Below are 20,104 nucleotides of genomic sequence, written 5' to 3'. Positions count from 1 at the left end.
TGGCCAACATCAAGCATAGAGGAAAAACGACTGGATACAAATATGATGCAGATGCTGAGATGGATGTGTGGAGTGGCGAGAAAGGACAAAATTAGGAGCCTGCACATCAAGGGGTGAGTGAGTTTGTGGAAGCATCGAAGAAATTTTAAACTAGACTATTGAGCAGAACTGTGATCATGAACAGGAATGAACAACATCAAAACAGGACAGTATTGGGAACTTGTGCATGGAGTTAGAAGAGATAGGAGAGGCGATGAATGAATACTTTTCTTCAGTGTTCACTAAGGAGAGGGGCCATGTTTTTGAGGATGAGAGTGTGATATAGGCTGGAGGAGGTAGATGTTCTGAGGGAAGATGTATTAGCAATTTTGAAAAACCTGAGGGTCAATAAGTCCCCTGGGCCAGATGGGATATATCCTAGGATTCTTTGGGAGGCAAGGGATGAGATTGCAGAGCCTTTGGCTTTGACCTTTGGGTCCTCACTGTCCACGGGGATGGTGCCAGAGGACTGGAGAGTGGCGAATATTGTTGCTCTGTTCAAGAAAGGAAATAGGAATGACCCTGGTAATTATAGGCCAGTTAGTCTTACTTCAGTGGTCGGTAAGTTAATGGAAAAGGTCCTGAGGGATAGGATTTATGACCATTTAGAAAGATGCAGCTTAATCCGGAATAGTCAACACAGATTCGTGAAGGGTAAGTCTTGCCTCACAAATTTGATTGAATTCTTTGAGGAGGTAACTAAGTGTGTTGATGAAGGTAGAGCAGTTGATGTCATATACATGGATTTTAGTAAGGCGTTTGATAAGGTCCCCCATGGTCGGCTCATGATGAAAGTAAGGAGGTGTGGGATGGAGGGAAATTTGGCCGATTGGATAGGTAACTGGCTATCTGATCGAAGACAGAGGGTGGTGGTGGATGGAAAATTTTCAGACTGGAGATCAGTTACCAGCGGTGTACCACAGGGATCAGTGCTGGGTCCTCTACTATTTGTGATTTTTATCAATGACTTGGAGGAGGGGGCTGAAGGGTGGATCAGTAAATTTGCTGATGACACCAAGATTGGTGGAGTAGTGGATGAGGTGGAGGCTGTTGTAAGCTGCAAAGAGACATTGATAGGAAGCAGAGCTGGGCCGAAAAATGGCAGATGAAGTTTAACCCTGATAAGTGCGAGGTGATTCATTTTGGTAGGACAAATTTGAATGCGGATTACAGGATCAACGGTAGGGTTCTGAGGAATGTGGAGGAACAGAGAGATCTTGGAGTTCATATCCACAGATCTCTGAAGGTTGCCACTCAAGTGGATAGAGCCGTGAAGAAGGCCTATAGTGTGTTAGCGTTTATTAACAGGGGGTTTGAGTTTAAGAGCCGTGGGGTTATGCTGCAACTGTACAGGACATTGATGAGACCACATTTGGAATATTGTGTGCAGTTCTGGTCACCTCACTATAAGAAGGATGTGGAAGCATTGGAGAGAGTGCAAAGGAGATTTACCAGGATGCTGCCTGGTTTGGAGGGTAGGTCTTATGAGGAAAGGTTGAGGGAGCTAGGGCTTTTCTCTTTAGAGCAGAGGAGGATGAGAGGCGACTTAATAGAGGCTTATAAGATGATGAGTGGGATAGATAGAGTGGACGTTCAGAGACTATTTCCTTGGGTGGATGTAGCTGTTACTAGTGGACATAACTATAAGGTTCATGGAGGGAGATATAGGAGGGATGTCCGAGGTAGGTTCTTTACTCAGAGAGTGGTTGGGATGTGGAATGGACTGCCTGCTGTGATAGTGGAGTCGGACACTTTAAGAACTTTCAAGCGGTTATTGGGTAGGCACATGGAGCACACCAGAATGATAGGGAGTGGGATAGCTTGATCTTGGTTTTGGACAAAGCTCGGCACAACATCGAGGGCCGAAGGGCCTGTACTGTGCTGTACTGCTCTATGTTCTGAAACAATAAACAGAATATTCATACCAGAGCTTCTCTAATTCTGAAAGATGAATGGAAAATCTCAACTGGTGTAACTCAAGCCAGGAATAAGGGGCATGCTGCTGGAAAAAATAGTGATTGTTGACAAAATGTCACATTTATGTCATGCTCATTGACTGATGTGGAAACCAGATCCACACAAATAAACTGATACTGTGCATTTCCTTTACTTGTGAAAGGTTCAAATTTTGCAAAAGGTCAGGCTGTTCCCATTAAAATGTATCACAAGCCTTTAACTGCTCTCTTTATAAAATGATTGAATGTAAGTCTTTCGTAAATGTGTATCATGACAATCAGATAATTGAAGTATGAATCGATAGAGTATGCACCCCGGCAAAATAACGTGCATCGTTGCTGCTGTTACGACCAGAGCCCCTCGACTCCACAATTCACACCATTCATTCAAAAGTTCAATTCGCTCACCAAAATGGCCAATTATTTACTTTTGCTGCTGTTAGACCCAGAGCAAAAGAGACTTTAACCAGGCTTCTTTCAATAAACTCGCAATGATTGATTTATTATAATGGAATACTTTTTTCAAAATACGTTGCAAGAACTGGTTAACACACAATTTGTAATCTGAAAATGTAACTATCTGTTCCTTTTCAAATTCTCCAGCACAATACAACACACAAATAATGAACAAATAAATAGGGTTTCTGCAGATTTGGATGGTTAAAGACAAGACTTTATTTTAAAAAGGGATAAAGACCTAGTAGATGCCTGGAGGTTCTCACTAACAAAACTTTGGCACGAAAATAGAACCAAATCAATTCTTCTTGCCTCAGCCTTTCCAGTTTCCAAATACTAACATATTTCACTGGGGTGAGGGTTCCTTTGACAATCAGGCAAGGCAGTTAAAGTAATTGCAGTTAAAAGGTATAGAGAGTTCTGCCCCCCGCCCCAAGGACAATGCTGATTAGTTGGCTGAAGTCACACGATTTCCTAGAAAAGGCATTCTTGTTTACAATCCCAGATGAATTTATGACTTCTTCTGAAAATTAATTCCAGACCGGCTTCCACATGTCCAAAGAGTGAAATTTTTAAAAGAAAAGAACATTCTTGAAGATATGGGATTGTAAACAAGAATGTTTTTCCTTGGAAATCATTTGACTTTGGCTAACTAATCAGCATTGTCCTACACCAGTGAACCAGAATACAAAGGTCAATGCAACAGCTGTCAAACTTATTCAAGTTATATTCACTTCTAGCTTTGTCAGTGCCTGATCAGGAGTATGTGATTTAGAAACAAGACAGAGAATAGAAACTTTTCACACTTTCAAAGGTGCAATTATGGAACGATAGCTAGTAGTAAAATGGCGTTGCTTTTCTGAAATGAAAGGGAATTGCATTTTCGCCTGCACTTTATGAATAATTCTGATTCTTGGAACGATGGAAAGAAGTTTTCTATAGTCTGTCATGGGTTATTGCTTATCAATATTCAGTTCTGTAACAAACTTTGCATGTGTTTTAAATTTTATTTTTGTTCTATCGTCAAAGGTTCCTATACCAACAGGCAAATGTCTTTGCTATAGTTACACTGGGCACCTTGGCACTGCACACCAGGCACAGGGCAGTGCCGAGGAGGCAGGGCCAGAGGGGATGGGGCATACTGGGGGGGGGGGGGGGGGGGGGTGGGACCTATTGAGGGTGCGATTGATGGTGTTGAGGGGTGGATCTGCTGCCACTCAGCAATAGGATCGGTGGGGGAGGGAGGGAGGAGGGTGATCAGGACTGATCATCAGAGGGGGGAGGGTCGTGGCTTGCCATTGGGGGCTGTCGGGCAGGCCATCAGGAGAACCCGGGGCTGACCATGTGGGACTTGACCGGGGGGGGGGCACCCAGTAGGCCAGCGGTCGGTGGGGGGGGGGGCGTCATGTAGGCCGGCGATCAGGAGGAGGAGGCCAGCAATCAGGGTGGGGCTTCGTGAATAAACAAGATGCCAACCATTGGAGGCCGGCAATAGGGGGGACGGGGGGGGGGGGGGGGGGGGGCGCTGTGCCCATGCACCGATCTCCCCACTGACAGATCAGTGCATGCGCAATGGCCCGCTTAGTACGCTGATGCTCACCACTCCATTAGGATGAGGTCCTGCCTCCCTCATATTCATCATGAATCTCTCTAAGGCACTCTGTGATACACTGTGTTGGAGATTCATTCAGGTAGGTACACCCAAAAAACGGGCAGGAAATTCTCCCATTTTTCTGCCCTTTGAGCAGTTCATTTTTTGGGGGAGAATCCCGGCCAAGGTGAAATCTTGGCACATGGTGCAATTTGAATTCAATAAAAACCTGGAATTAAAAGTCTAATGATGACCATAAAACCATTATTGATTGTCATTAAAAACCCATCTGGTTCACTCATATCCTCCATAGAAGGAAATCTGCCATCCTTACCTGGTTTGGCCTATACATGACTCCAAATCCACAGCAATGCGGTTGACCCTGATTTGGCCTAGCAAGCCACTCAGTTCAAGAGCAATCAGGAATGGGCAATAAATGCTGGCCCCGCCAGTGATGCCCACACCCCATGAATAAAAACAAAGAACAATTTGGGAAATAGTTCTGAGGTATTCACAGTGGCTGTTGAGTGTGGAGTCAGGCCACATGCTGTGGAATTTCATCCCAACTAAAATAAAAACAGAAAGGTCCTCCCTCATCCCTCACACCTCCTCATCCCCACCACATTTCCTTTAAAAATAACTCCTTTTTACTGCAGGGCTCTATATAACTGTCAATCATCCAGACAATCTAAAGTAGCAATAACAAAATAACAAAATGTGCAAACAATTGAAACCTCCTTATCTAGTAAAAATAAACATTTTGAAATTAATAATATTGGAGGGGGAATAAACAGGATGCCAAACATTGGAGGCCGTCAATGGGGGTGCAGTGCTCACACGTCTATCTCTCCACTGTCAATCATCCAACTGGAGAGGAACCAATATCCTGGGAGGCAGATTTGCCAGTGCTATAAGGGAGGATTTAAACTAGATTGGCAGGGAGGTGGAATCCTCAGCAGCAGGGACGTAAATGAGGGGCTGAAAGGAGATGCAGTACTCAGCAACGGCAAGCTGAATAGACATGATAGGCAGGAACGCGGCAGGGAGCGGGGAAAACCTGTTGGATTAAATTGCATCTATTTCATTACAAGAGGACTGACAGGTAAGGCTGATGAACTCAGGGCATGGATAGGTATGTGGGGCTGGGATATTACAGCCATAACTGAAACATGGTTAAGGGAGGGACAGGACTGGCAGCTTAATGTTCCAGGATACTGGTACTTTAAGCAGGACAGAGGTGGAGGAAAGAGAGAAGGGGGAGTTGCATTCTTGATTAAGGGGAGTATCAGGACAGTAGCCAGAGATGAAATAACTGAGGGATCATCCAACGAGGCTTTGTGGGTGGAACTAAGAAATAAGAAGGGGATGGTGACTTTATTGGGGTTGTACTATAGGCCCCCAAATAGTCAATGGGAATTAGAAGAACAAATATGCAGGGAGATTAGGGAGACTTGCAGGAGTAATGGGTTGTCATAGTTGGGGATTTTAGTTTTCCTGACATAGGATGGAACTGTCACAGTGTTAAGGCTTAGATGGGTGGAATTCGTTAAGTGTGTTCAGGAAAGTTTCCTCAGGCAGTATGTGGAGGGTCCTACTTGGGAAACGGCAAAACTTGGCCTACTCTTGGGAAATAGGGCAGGACATGTGACTGAGGTGATTGTGGGGGACCACTTTGGGACCAGTGACCATAGTTCTATTAATTTTAATATAGTTATGGAAATGGAATAAACTGGTCCACAGGTGCAAGTTTTGAATTGGGGCAAGGCGAATTTTGATGGGGTTAGGCAGAAGTTTGCAAGGGTTGACTGGAGTCAAGTCAGCCCTTTGAGGGCAAAGGGACCTCCGGCAAGTGGGAGGCCTTCAAAAGTGAAATAGCTAGAGTTCAGTGAGTTTCTGTTCCTGTTAGGGTGAAAGGCAAGGCTGGCAGGAGTAGGGAACCCTGGATGACAAAACATATTGAGGTTTGGGCCAAGAAAAAGGAGGCACGGCTCAGGTACAAGCAGCTGGAATCAAGGGATTCTCTGGAGGTGTATAGAGGATACAGGAGTATACTCAAGAAGGAAATTAGGAGGGCAAAAAGGAGGCATGAGGTAGCTTTGGCTGAGAGGATTAAGGCGAATCCAAAAGGATTCTTTAAGTATACTAAAGGAAAAAGAATGACTGAAGAGAGAATAGGAGCCCTCAAGGACCAAAGTGGACACACATATGTGGAACCACAGGAGATGGTCGAGGTTCTCAATGAATATTCTCCACTATGTTTACCGTGGAGAAAGACATGAAGACTTGGGAACCTGGGAAAGTTAGTGGCAATATATTGGGTACAGTTCGCATTACAGTGGAGGAGATCATAGAATCATAGAATCCCTACAGTGCAGAAAGAGGCCATTTGGCCCATTGAGCCTGCACCAACCACAATCCCACCCAGGCCCTCCCCCCATATATTTTACCCATTAATCCCTCTAACCTACGCATCCCTGGACACTAATGGGCAATTTAACATGGTCAATCAACCTAACCCGCACATCTTTGGACTGTGGGAGGAAACCGGAGCACCCGGAGGAAACCCACGCAGACACGAGGAGAACATGCAAACTCCACACAGGCAGTGACTCAAGCCGGGAATCGAACCCAGGTCCCTGGAGCTGTGAAGCAGCAGTGCTAACCACTGTGCTACCGTGCCGCCCCAGTAAAATGTATGAAGGTGGATAAACCTCCTGGCCCTGACCAGGTACATCCAAGAATACTGCTTGAGGGTAGAGAAGAAATTGCAGGAGCCCTGGCTGAGCTATTTGCATCATCGTTCGCCACAGATGAGGTACCAGAAGACTGGAGGGTAGCAAATGTTGTGCCCTTATTTAAAAAGGGCTGTAAAGAAAAACCTGGGATTATAGACCGGTAAGCCTAACATCTATGGTGGGTAAGTTACTCGAGAGGATTCTGAGGGATAAGATAAACAGGCATTTGGAAACTCAGGGTTGGATTAGGAGTTGTCAGCCAGCTTTGTGCATGGGAGATCATGCCTTACAAATTTGTTGGAGTTCTTTGATGAAGTGACCAGGACATTGATGAGGGCAAGGCGGTAGACGTAGTCTATATGGACTTCAGTAAGGCCTTTGATAAAGTTGCACGTGGTAGGCTGTTCTGGAAGGTTAGATTACATGGAATCCAGGGAGAGCTGGCAAATTGGATATACATTGGCTTGAGGGTAGGAAGCAGAGGCTTATGGTGGAACGATGCTTGTCCGACTGGAGGCCTGTGACTGGTGGTGTGCCTCAGGGGTCAGTGCTGGGCCCTTTGCTGTTTGTTATTTATATCAATGATTTGGATGAGAATATACAAGACATGATCAGTAAGTTTGCAGATGACACTAAGATAGGTGGTATTGTAGACAGTGAGGAAAGTTATCAAAAATTGCAGCAGGATCTTGATCAGCTGAGGAAGTGGGCCAAGAAATGGCAAATGGAGTTCAATACAGATAAGTATGAGGTGTTGCATTTTGGAAAGGTAGGACTTTCACGGTGAATGGTAGGACGCTAGGGAGTATCATCGAACAGAGGGACCTTGGAGTTCAGGTGCATGGTTCTTTAAAGGTGGAGTCACAGGTAGATAGGGCAGTGAAGAAGGCTTTTAGCATGCTGGCCTTCATCAGTCAGGGCATTGAGTGTAGAAGTTGGGAAATTATGTTGCAGTTGTATGGGACGTTGGTGAGGCTGCACCTGGAGTATTGTGTTCAGTTTTGGTCACCTTGCTGTAGGGAAGATGTTATTAAATTGGAGATAGTGCAGAAAAGATTTACAAGGATGTTGCCAGGACTCAAGGGATTGAGTTATAGGGGGAGATTGGACAGGCTAGGACTTCTTTCTTTGGAGCATAGGAGACTGAGGGGTGATCTTATAGAGGTGTATAAGATCATGAGAGGCATGGATAGGGTGAATGCACTCAGCCTTTTCTCAGGGTTGGCAAATGGAGAATTAGAGGGCATAGGTTTAAGTTAAGAGGGGAAAGAATTAATGGGAACCTCAACAGCAACTTTTTTACACAGAGGATAGTACATATGTGGAATGAGCTGCCGGAGGAAGTGGTTGCGGCAGGAACATTGACAACATTTAAAAGGCATTTGGACAGATACATGGAAAGGAAAGGTTTAGAGGGATATGGGCCAAATGCAGGCAAATGGGGCTAGCTTAGATGGGCTTTGCTGTCAGCATGGACCAGTTTGGGCTGAAGGGCCTGTCTCCATGCTGTACGTTCAATGATGATCGTATGAATATAGATCATAGAGCCAGAGCTGTCAATCAAGCAACGTCTTATCTAGGGCTCAGGAATTTTAACAGGTTAATGAATTTATGGGCTCTCGGCCAAGCCTCGTGATATATTCCTGGTTCAGACACCAGATATCCATTAGAGTGCTAAAACACCTGAGCCCCAGGAAACTATTGAATGATTTACAGCTCTGACACTCTGATCTATGCGATCAATGTAGTTATTTAAACAAGATGAGAAGGCTTCAAATGCTTACAGTTTCAACTATTGATACTTCAAAGGGTCACTTTCAAATTGACATTTTTATCAGGCAAAAAGGGTGTTCATTTTAGAATGTGGAAAATTGTCAATGAATTACTGTTAAACATTGCTATCACTATAGGATTCATTACTCCTATACAGTGTATAATGAATAATTGGCATGGAAGGGCCAGACCTTAGCATGGGGAATAAGGAACCGCGGGGAATTTTTAGGGGGAACACCTTGGCATGGGGTTATGAGAGGACATAAAGGGTGGGCATGGGCATGCATTGGCATAAGGGGCATGAAGGAAATCATTGTTAGGCAGTCCATGACATGGGGAATCTTTAGGGCATGGGTTAGGATGAAGGTTACCTTTCAAGATATAACCACATGCAAACAATGGTTCAAGAAATGCTGAGGTGCCATGACTACAACTCCTTGAAAATTTGGCTTGACTCCCTAAAAATTGGGAGAAGTCAGAAATACTTATCCCTGCAACGTAGACAGCCAGGTTGGCATTGCAGGGTGCGGGCTCATGACCTGAACCAGCCTGCACCATTAAAAGGCATTCCTGAAAATCAGAAACATTTGGATGGGTTTGGGAATCCTGCAATCTGATTCCAGCCACCATTTTTGAAGGACACCAAGTCCTGACTCAACTAAAATCCAGCCCTTAAGCTGGATGATGTGGATCCTTTTCCATGTACATGTAAGATTTAGCTCCATAGTACAGTACGGATTCACTAATGTCCTTTTGGAAAGGAAATCTGCCGTCCTTACTTGGTCTGGCCTACATGTGACTCCAGAGCCACAGCAATGTGGTTGACTCTCAACTGCCCTCGGGCAACTAGGGATGGGCAATAAATGCTGGCCAGCCAGCGATACCCATGTCCCATGAATGAATTTTTAAAAAAGTAAGGACATAATGGCATTTTAAGAGCTTATACCATTTGAGAGAAGAAAATGCACACAGGAGAGCAACAGAAGTGACAGCAATTTCTCAATCTTCTAGTAATCCTATTCAAGTGAAATATTTACACAACAGAATTCCATCCCTTAGCCAAATTCACAGATTGGTTTCTCGGTAACAATATGGGCAGTGGGATCCAGACAATTATTTACAGAATAAGCACGACTGATTACCTAATGCAGTTCAAAGTTTCAATCCTCAACTTCTTCTTGACATTCATTCTAGTTTCAGCAAAATTATAAAACTTTCCAAAATAAACTCTGGTTGGAATTTAACATTGATGTTGCTGGTCTTTCCCATTGGCTAAAGAGCTGGCGGGCACTTGGGCTGCCTCCATTTGGGTTGCCCATCAGGCAGTTAAGTGGCCAACAATTGGGCCTTCCCCAGGATTAAGGACACCAGGGGCATAAATCTTTCCCCCTGAATAGGTGCCAGCTAATCAGAGGCCGGAGGCCCTCCAATTCCGTATGTGCCACAGGGATTAATGTCAGCTGCTGGCGATGCACCCACCAGAGTCCCAAGATCACCAAGGAACCCCAGGCCAAAGGTAAGTGAGGGCAGGATGTGGGTGGTCACAAGGTTGGCTGGAGTGGATATTTAAATATCAGTCAAGGCCAGAGAAGGCCCTTAAGTGAACACCGTTACCTTTTTAAGGGCCTCAGCGTGGCCGTCCATGAGCCTTCCCACCTCAGACTTACTCAGGACCCACACTCCACCCTCTTGCCCGTTTAAATATTTCTCACTTCCAAACTCAGCTCTGGGGTGAGAGTATTAAATTCCACCCACTGGCTTGAAAAAACGCTTCAAGCTAATCCTTGCCTATACCAACTAATATTCTGGAGAAATGTGCCATTTGCTACTCTGTAAATACATGTATCACTTGGTGCGTAAATATCTTATCCGTGTTGGTGAATAATTAGTGTTTATTTTTCTGGGCCTCCTCACCCCTTTTGCTGACCCGGAGCTTGTTGTTCTTTCTTATTCTGGAACTGGAAAGTTTGGATTAACCTTTGTACCTCCGTACGGGCACAGCTACAATTTTCAAGGTGTTTAGAATGTTGGTCCACCCCAGGGAATTCACACTGATTCACTGTTCTGCTGGGTTTTGGCTATAAGCCATTGTGCCTACGTTTTCTGGACACTCTGATCATCGAAATGTCACCACTGTGAAATTTGGGTTGACACTCTTTTACCTTGAATCTTGTGTCTTGGAAATGATGAGCTCCCAGGCACAAGGCATGGCCCTAATGGCCAGGATTTTATTACTACTCCCACCCGGTGGGATATTGTGGCCCCACCAAAGTAAAAGGCAACTTAAGTGTCCCACTGCATCAGTCAAGTGGCAAACACGCTGTGGCAGGGCTGTAAAACCCTAGTCAATGTGTTATCTGACACTGTACGCACATGAGTCACCTGGTCCTTCGTAAGTAAATGTTTCACTTATAGTCCTGTATGAATAAGTACATCATCTAGAGAAACTAAAATGTGCATTAGGTTATGCCTTCAACTGCATTCCAAGGTATTACTCATAGGTACAAAGAAAAGCGGATTTAAAACAAAAGAAGGAAAGATTATTGAAGTGTGATGCAGTAGGGCTTGTGCCAATAGGTGGTGATGGCAGGGCAGAGCACCAAGCAGAGTAAGTGGTCGACCCTGAGTGCCCCTCTGTGCAGGAAATGTCTGACAGGCTGAAGGATGAAGCCAGATGCTAGGAGGGGAAATCTAGGTTTGCAGTAGGAACAGGGCCTGCCAGTTGCAGCATGGTAAGAGCCAACATCACAAATAGGACAGCTTGAAACTTCTGGTGATGGTTAGAGAACTGGGAAGTGGGAGTGGAGTGGGCATATAGCTGCTGGAAACCTGTTTGGACGGCCTGTGTTTGAGAAGACCCAAGGAGAGGAATTCACCTCAAGTCTGGTTCGTGAGGAGTTCCACAAACTGAACTCCGCTTTCCAGGTGATTCGAGATCAGAAGTTAAGTTCTCAATATCCTGATGGCTCTGGAGCACTGGCTGTGATTATCCTTTGTAAATAGTTTGTTGTCGAAGTTAAGTTAAACATTTCCAGAATCCCCATTCAACACCCCCCCTTCAGGCCACGCATCTTGGCAATGCCCATAGTGCACTGTCTCCGGTACTCTCGTACAGTTTGTGGAACTCCTCACGAACCAGACTTGAGGTGAATTCCTCTCCTTGGGTCTTCTCGAACACAGGCCGTCCAAACAAGTTTCCAGCAGCTATATGCCCACTCCACTCCCACTTCCTAGTTCTCTAACCACCACCGGAAGTTTCAAGATGTCCTATTTGTGATGTTGGATCTTACCATGCTGCAACTGGCAGGCCCTGTTCCTACTGCAAACCTTGATTTCCCCTCCTAGCATCTGGCTTCATCCTTCAGCCTGTCAGACACTTCCTGCACAGAGGGGCACTCAGACCTTAGGCATCGAGGGGGTTCAAGGAGAAGGTCCAATAACTATTTGCCCCTCGGCTGCCTACAGACTGCAGAGCATGTATCCCTCCAGAGTCCTGAGAGTTGGGTGGGCTCAGGCTGGGGGCAAGGGGTTGACCTTGCCACTCTCCCCTGGGATTGAGATGTCGTAGCTAGATTGTTCCTTCCAGCCCTGGCTGACCTGAAGATCACCCCTGACATGATGATTTTAGTAAGAAGTCTCACAACACCAGGTTAAAGTCCAACAGGTTTATTTGGTAGCAAACACCATAAGCTTTCGGAGCGCTGCTCCTTCGTCAGATGGAGTGGAAATGTGCTCTCAAACAGTGCACAGAGACACAAAATCAAGTTACAGAATACTGATTAGAATGTGAATCCCTACAGCCAACCAGGTCTTAAAGATGCAGACAATGTGGGTGGAGGGAGCATTAAGCACAGGTTAAAGAGATATGTATTGTCGCTCCCTCCACCCACATTGTCTGCATCTTTAAGACCTGGTTGGCTGTAGGGATTCACATTCTAATCAGTATTCTGTAACTTGATTTTGTGTCTCTGTGCACTGTTTGAGAGCACATTTCCACTCCATCTGACGAAGGAGCAGTGCTCCGAAAGCTTATGGTGTTTGCTACCAAATAAACCTGTTGGACTTTAACCTGGTGTTGTGAGACTTCTTACTGTGTTCACCCCAGTCCAACGCCGGCATCTCCACATCATGATGATTTTAGGCAACCCTGTGATCAACGCCTGCTTTTCTGCCCGTCAGCTGTGAAAATTCTGAAGTGGCCAAGTCACTTTAATCTTCATGCACCTTTCACCACCACCCTCCTCCGCCCCCCCCCTCCCCCCCCCCCCCCCCCCTCCCAATCATCTGGCAGGCTTTTAAATCACTGCAGCATTCTATTCTGCAACATGGATTCCGCTTCCTCCTTGTCAGAAGCTGCAGATAAGCGCAGACCCCTTTGATGTCCTCTGACAGAGAGGAGATGTCAGTTTCACCTGTGGGGGTGTGGGGGTGGCGTCCATTCTGCACAGGTGTGCACTCAGCCCCAGTGTATACTCACAGTTTTGATTTGAAGTTTCTGAGGCTTCCTAGCAAGTTGAATTCTTTGAAACACTCTCCATTCCAATGAAACCCTTTGATCTCTGATAATTCAACATGCAGTGCTTTGAGAATGATTCCATTGACAGCTCAATGGATTTCTATCATCCTCCAGCCACCTGTGTTTATTTTCATTTCCTTTCACACTTGAATGGATCTCAAGTATTCCATTGATCCTGACCTCAATATTGAAAGAACCTAAGCCTAAATATCAACCTGTAATTTCTTCAAAATGATTGTGGCTTGCAAAAAGGGAAATGATATAGATCCATACTTCCAGCATGCAAGAGATTTGTGCACATCCATTACGCCCTGAAGAAGGAGAGTGTCTGTGAGAAAACTTGTGATCAGTGGGCACCACAGTAATTGGAGCTATAGGAGACTAGGGCAAAAGTATTATTATTTATTTTGTTTAAATTTCTTTCCATTGCAATTTTGTTTCTAAAAGGAAACAATTGTGTTTAATGACATAAGGCAACCTGGGCCTAGAATTTTGTGGGGGCCCTGGAGAAGCCAGTGATCTTTAGAAATGGTGGGCAGGACCCAGATCAGAGGTCAACAAAGAACAAAGAACAATACAGCACAGGAACAGGCCCTTCGGCCCTCCAAGCCCGCGCCGCTCCCCGGTCCAGGATTGAATCCTGAATCCAGGATCCCCGCCCAATTTTCCAGCCTATCTACATCCTAATATCCTATCCACCGAGCTGTCCCTCACAGCTACGATGCTTTGTTCATCACAACCTATTAACTCACCCCCACCCCCCCATTCCAGACCATGTGATCTCCAGGGAGGGGCAAAAACCCAGAGTGAAAACCCCAGGGCCAATATGGGGAAAAAAAATCTGGGAAATTCCTCTCCGACCCCCTGAGGCGATCGAAACGAGTCCAGGAGATCACACTGGCCCTGATCAGAAAATGCTTCCCAACCCTATTCATTTCCACTTCTGCTTTACGAACACCATCTGAATTCCCTGCCCCCGAGACAGGTTCCCAACTATCCGCAGTCTCGCTCTGTACTGGCACCAGCAAGATGATCATAGAATGAAGCCTTGAAACGAGAAACAAAGAACAATTAGCCCGCGCCGCTCCCTGGTCCAAACTAGACCACTCTTTTGTATCCCTCAATTTCCACTCCGTTCATATAGCTGTCTAGATAAGTCTTAAACGTTCCCAGTGTGTCCGCCTCCACCACCTTGCCCGGCAACACATTCCAGGCCCCCACGACCCTCTGTGTAAAATATGTCCTTCTGATATCTGTGTTAAACCTCCCCCCCCCTTCACCTTGAACCTATGACCCCTCGTGAACGTCACCACCGACCCGGGGAAAAGCTTCCCACCGTTCACCCTATCTATGCCTTTCATAATTTTATACACCTCTATTAAGTCTCCCCTCATCCTCCGTCTTTCCAAGGAGAACAACCCCAGTTTCCCCAATCTCTCCTCATAACCAAGCCCCTCCATACCAGGCAACATCCTGGTAAACCTCCTCTGTACTCTCTCCAAAGCCTCCACGTCCTTCTGGTAGTGTGGCGACCAGAACTGGACGCAGTATTCCAAATGCGGCCGAACCAACGTTCTATACACCTGCAACATCAGACCCCAACTTTTATACTCTATGCCCCGTCCTATAAAGGCAAGCATGCCATATGCCTTCTTCACCACCTTCTCCACCTGTGACGTCACCTTCAAAGATCTGTGGACTTGCACACCCAGGTCCCTCTGCGTCTCTACACCCTTTATGGTTCTTAGAAACCCTACAGTGCAGAAGGAGGCCATTCGGCCCATCGAGTCTGCACCGACCACAATCCCACCCAGGCCCTACCCCCACATATTTACCCGCTAATCCCTCTAACCTACACATCCCAGGACTCTAAGGGGCAATTTTTAACCTGGCCAATCAACCTAACCCGCACATCTTTGGACTGTGGGAGGAAACCGGAGCACCCGGAGGAAACCCACGCAGACACGAGGAGAATGTGCAAACTCCACACAGACAGTGACCCGAGCCGGGAATCGAACCCGGGACCCTGGAGCTGTGAAGCAGCAGTGCTAACCACTGTGCTACCGTGCCGCCCATTTATCGTGTAGCTCCTCCCTACATTATTCCCACCAAAATGTATCACTTCGCATTTATCAGGATTGAACTCCATCTGCCATTTCTTTGCCCAAATTTCCAGCCTATCTATATCCTTCTGTAGCCTCTGACAATGTTCCTCACTATCTGCAAGTCCTGCCAGTTTTGTGTCGTCCGCAAACTTACTGATCACCCCAGTTACTCCTTCTTCCAGATCATTTATATAAATCACAAACAGCAGAGGTCCCAATACAGAGCCCTGCGGAACACCACTAGTCACAGGCCTCCAGCCGGAAAAAGACCCTTCCACTACCACCCTCTGTCTTCTGTGACCAAGCCAGTTCTCCACCCATCTAGCCACCTCCCCCTTTATCCCATGAGATCCAACCTTTTTCACCAGCCTACCATGAGGGACTTTGTCAAACGCTTTACTAAAGTCCATATAGACATCATCCACGGCCCTTCCCTCATCAACCATTCTGGTCGCTTCTTCAAAAAACTCCACCAGGTTAGTGAGGCATGACCTCCCTCTCACAAAACCATGCTGACTATCGTTAATGAGTTTATTCCTTTCTAAATACGCATACATCCTATCTCTAAGAATCTTCTCCAACTCCTCACCACATTTCCAGCAGATCCTATTTTTACCGGTGTGGTACAGAGGTGGATCATGATGAACACATGAGGGAAACCAGAAAAAAGTAGTCATCTGAAATCAGTGCTGAGTTTAAACTGATCCCATTTTCATTGGAGCAAGAGCTATATCCTTCATTGTGTCAGTTATGAATTTTTAAAATAAATAAGATCTATAGAACTATCAAGCTCCCAAGTTTTTTAAATAGCGTGCCCTCTGAAAATTGAAAATCCTGCCTGCCTCTGTCAGAGTTGAAACAAATCACTTCTGAACATTTCAATAATTTTTTGTTGACATAACCTTACGTGTTATCATTGTAGCATTATTACTGCTTGACTGCATTCCACAGACTATCATTATCACGCTGAGAGGCTGTCAATTCATAATTTCACTGACATTTCAAAACAATGTTAGAGAATATGCTGTCTTTGATGCAGAGTCATGAATGCAAATATTTGTTTTCATAGCAGATTAAGTACTTGAGGGGATATAATTGAATTGAGTGGATTTTAATAAATTAGAGTGTTTTTGTATATATAGTAAAGTTTGTAATAGGTACTTGGAACTTTATACTATTTCATCTCAGCGGAGCTCCTGAAGACTGCCAATGTTGGATACTGGCTGAGTTGACATGGAAACTGTAAAGGATCATGGAGGTTGTGGTAATCAAGAATTGGCAAGGGTTGGCATGTATGAAGTTGAAGAGAGAGTTGAGGGATGTGAGAAGTAAGTCTAGGGGACCTAATGATTAAAAAGTCAACTGGGACAAACATCTAAAGAACAATGGGGAGGTGGGCTTTTAACCAGCTTGCCTCAGCACTAGACTATCCCTGTGGCTACCTCTGATCTGCATTCAGGAAAGGCCCCATTTCATTCCACACCAACCAGCCATTCTGTGCCCTGAACAAAGATCTCGCTTAATTGGGACAATTTTCACAAGGTAGGTGTGGTAAGCCCAGAGACTTCCCAGCTCCGAGCCTATGTCTCAGGAGTGAAATCCAGGTCCTGGTGCCTCTTTACACTTGCAATTAAAGAAGCCAATACAACAGCAACATAGACTCATCAAATCACTTCCTATCTGCTTGTCCAATGGCCAAACAGGATTTTTGCCAGTGGCATTCTTCATAAAACCAGCCCCAGAGTGTGTAGCATTGCTGAAGACCCTCCTAAAAGGATTCAATATGCCCCCATTGCCGACTCTACATCAGTGGCACCAATCCTGATAACTGGGAAACCAACCCTTTGAAATATGATCACTGTCTCCATTCATAAACAAGAGTATATGGTTACTACATTCTCTTGCAGGGAGAGTTTTTAAAACGGTCATGAGTATCATGCTTTAAATTGTAGACTGCAGATCCTGTTAACTGGTTTACTGGTGTAATTTGACACGTACAGGCATTGGCTGCTCAAAATACTTTGGGGGGTGCATTTGTTTTGCTCAAAGCTCAGCATTAAATTTGAAATGATTAGTAAATTCCCATTAGTCCTTAATGCCTTTAATCAAGAAAACTGAAATGATTAGATCTAGACAAATCAAATACTGACATAATAAGGGCCATAGCAATATAGCGAGCATTCCTATTGGAGAAATACAAACTCAGAAACTCTCATTTTACTTTGAGGCTAGAAACACACATCTCTGTAAGTTTGTTTGATAATTGTTTCAACGTTACTTATTAACTTTTTTCCCCATCTATTTCAAAATTTGGCCATATTTTTTCATGGATTGCACTTCATCTTTTTTTGAGTTTACAGATTACACAAAAGGTTCCCATCAGTATCCAAATTAGAAAGAATTTTACTTGGATCAGAAGTTCTCCTGTTGAGCTCTTTGATGATTTATTTATCATAGACTTTGGAACTAGTGGATATTTATCAGAAACCTGTGTTGACAGGGATGATTTGTACCCTTCGTGTTGACCTGTTTTTTTCCCTTCTTCCATGTATCAGTGTTTACACCATTTACCAGTTCTTTATACTTCCATTTCCACCTCGCTTAACCCATCACTTCTTCAGCGTTTACTCATTTTCAAGATTTGAAGATTTCATATGTTTTTTTAAGTTGCTCTCATTATGATTCTTAACATAAAACTCCTGCCTCTTGTCTTCATTTACAACTATATCGATCAACTTATTTGTGTGTGCATTGTTTCCTTTGCTTTGTCTTCCTCGTCTGTAATATCGTCCAGTTGTGACACATTACTTCACCTGTTCTTCCCACAGATGTTGACTGACTTGCTGAGTTCTTCCAGCAGTTTCTTGGTGGGGTGGGGAGCAGGGGACTGCAAGATAATCGATTCTTTTCAATCATTAACATGTGTGTTACAGCAAGTGACTGGTGTTTGACATTAAAATCTTCTCACTCTTTCCCAGTTGCTTTGACCAGGAGATGGGCAGACCAGGAGACATAAGATAACAGCTGAAGAAAATAAGTGACTGGGAGAAGCAGTCTTAGCACAAACAACACATAGATCAGAAAACGAAGCAACCATCATAAACTTGGCCATGTCTCCAGTTGACAGTGACGTAACTGAAAACCTACACCTAGAATTGGGATCACTCTTTTCTTTAAAAAAACACTTTAGTTGAACAGGATTTACAGTCAAACAATTGTAAACCAATGACCGACTCATTTGAATTCTTTTATTCGGAGTGAATTTAGAGTAAGCATTCTATTTAATCCAGAAGATATTTTCCATTTAGTTTTTTTTCATACAAATTACATGTGTACGTCGCAAGTAGAAGAGAGAAATTGTAACTCACTGACCTGTCCCAAATCCAGTTCTGTGCTATTTTTTGATCGAATACAAGTCTCGGTAGCAACCAGCCAGCAATTGGTGCAGAAAGTCAACAGAGAAAAAATAACTCCCAGAGTACAAAGTAATCTGGCAATAGCTATAACTTTTGACTTTGAAGTTTTCATGACTTTATCAAGAGTTGAAGAAAACAAACAAGTCTCCACTCAGTCTTTGCTCCTGGTGAAGTGTGGGAGTAACTGGATGGATCTTTGCCTAGTCCTGCCTATTTTTAGATCAATAACGACACTGTGAAGATTACTGACCTGCACAGGAGTTTCTTTTCGGTGTTCAGCCTATTAATAATTATATCTCTAAAGTGCTGAGTTTGTGTTTGACAATTTTAAAGGTTATTTCTGCTTTGGCAAGGATAGGAGGAATAGCTATGCAGCAACTTTGCGCATTAACTTGTTGACATCTACGAGCTTTATACAGAATCATAAAAATTGGGATTGCAGTTGCCATCTTCTTCTCTGCTCCTACTGTCTCGCATTGGGATGTTTCATTTTTTCCCCTCCCAGCAGACCTGTTCTCACATTTTCCACAAATGAACTTCCTATTTACAGCTAAAATTTGTTTGATGATATCTGCTAGCTCTTTAGACTGCTGCAGGCATTTAAAAGCCTGAAACTGTCTATTATGCCCTGTATTTAAATGTAGAATCTGCTAATGAGAGGTGTTTCTAATGCCTGGAGCCCACCACATTATTCTAAGGAAACTCATCCCAAAATCTGCTATGGGGTCAACACTACATTGCATGCAACTAAGCAACAGTCCCACTCTTTTACCTGGTGAAGGAAATACAGGGTCTATAGTCCATAAGTCCAGAGTGAAACTGGTTAACAATTAAGCATAGCATGGGCTAATCAGAGACTAAGCGTAGATTTGTGAAGGTCAAAACATCCTTAACTGAATTGATATTTTTAAGGAAATTAGTGCATATCTTTTAATCAAAGTGCGGTGAATATATAGCCAAATTTTCAGAAATTGGCATTGGTGCAGCAAACTAGTGGTGTTGAGCAAATGATGGAGGCAGAACTTTTAAAGGGCAGGCCTAATTTAAAGACAGGATGGTAGCAATTCTGCATTGTTATCGAAGTCTGCCCTCAGCATGCAGGAGGAGAGACAAGGGGCTTGGCAACCAGGGCAGGGCAACATCATGGTTTCTGATGCAGCCTTTGTGGCTGGAAGAGAGGATGGTGAGGAGTTTTGTTCGCGGAATGTGGTAAGAGAAGGCCAACCAACCAAATGAACCAAGCAGAAAATGCCAGCAGCTAAAGTAATGTCTGGAGGGACTGGGTAGGCTTCCTGACTGGCGGAGCACATTCCAGGAGTTGTCAGAGAAATAGTGTCATGGAAAGCCAGCAGCGTGGTGCAAGTGGGTTCTAAGGCAGCACAAAAGAAGAAAACACATCAACTTTAACTAGGCCATTGGGATGAACTTGTAGCTAGAATAATGATTAAAGTTCAGAGGGAAAAAAAGCTTAACACTTAAGGGGTTTGATGCAAGATCTGACACCATGGTTTATGACCA

At 44.5% G+C, this 20,104-nt stretch overlaps 1 protein-coding gene across 1 annotated transcript in view; it reads right to left on the bottom strand.

Moving 5' to 3' along the window:
- Positions 1–18,845, bottom strand: part of LOC144499685 (transmembrane protein 182-like) — an 81,522-nt gene extending 62,677 nt beyond the window's left edge. The window contains exon 1 of the mRNA XM_078221957.1: positions 18,543–18,845. Coding sequence (XP_078078083.1) covers positions 18,543–18,698 — 156 coding nt within the window. The 5' untranslated portion in view covers positions 18,699–18,845. The remainder of the gene's footprint in view (positions 1–18,542) is intronic.
- Positions 18,846–20,104: the final 1,259 nt, after the last annotated feature.

This window comes from Mustelus asterias, chromosome 10, assembly GCF_964213995.1.
Source record: "Mustelus asterias chromosome 10, sMusAst1.hap1.1, whole genome shotgun sequence".
NCBI classification, from domain to species: Eukaryota; Metazoa; Chordata; class Chondrichthyes; order Carcharhiniformes; family Triakidae; genus Mustelus; species Mustelus asterias.
This window is presented reverse-complemented; position numbering and strand designations above follow the sequence as displayed.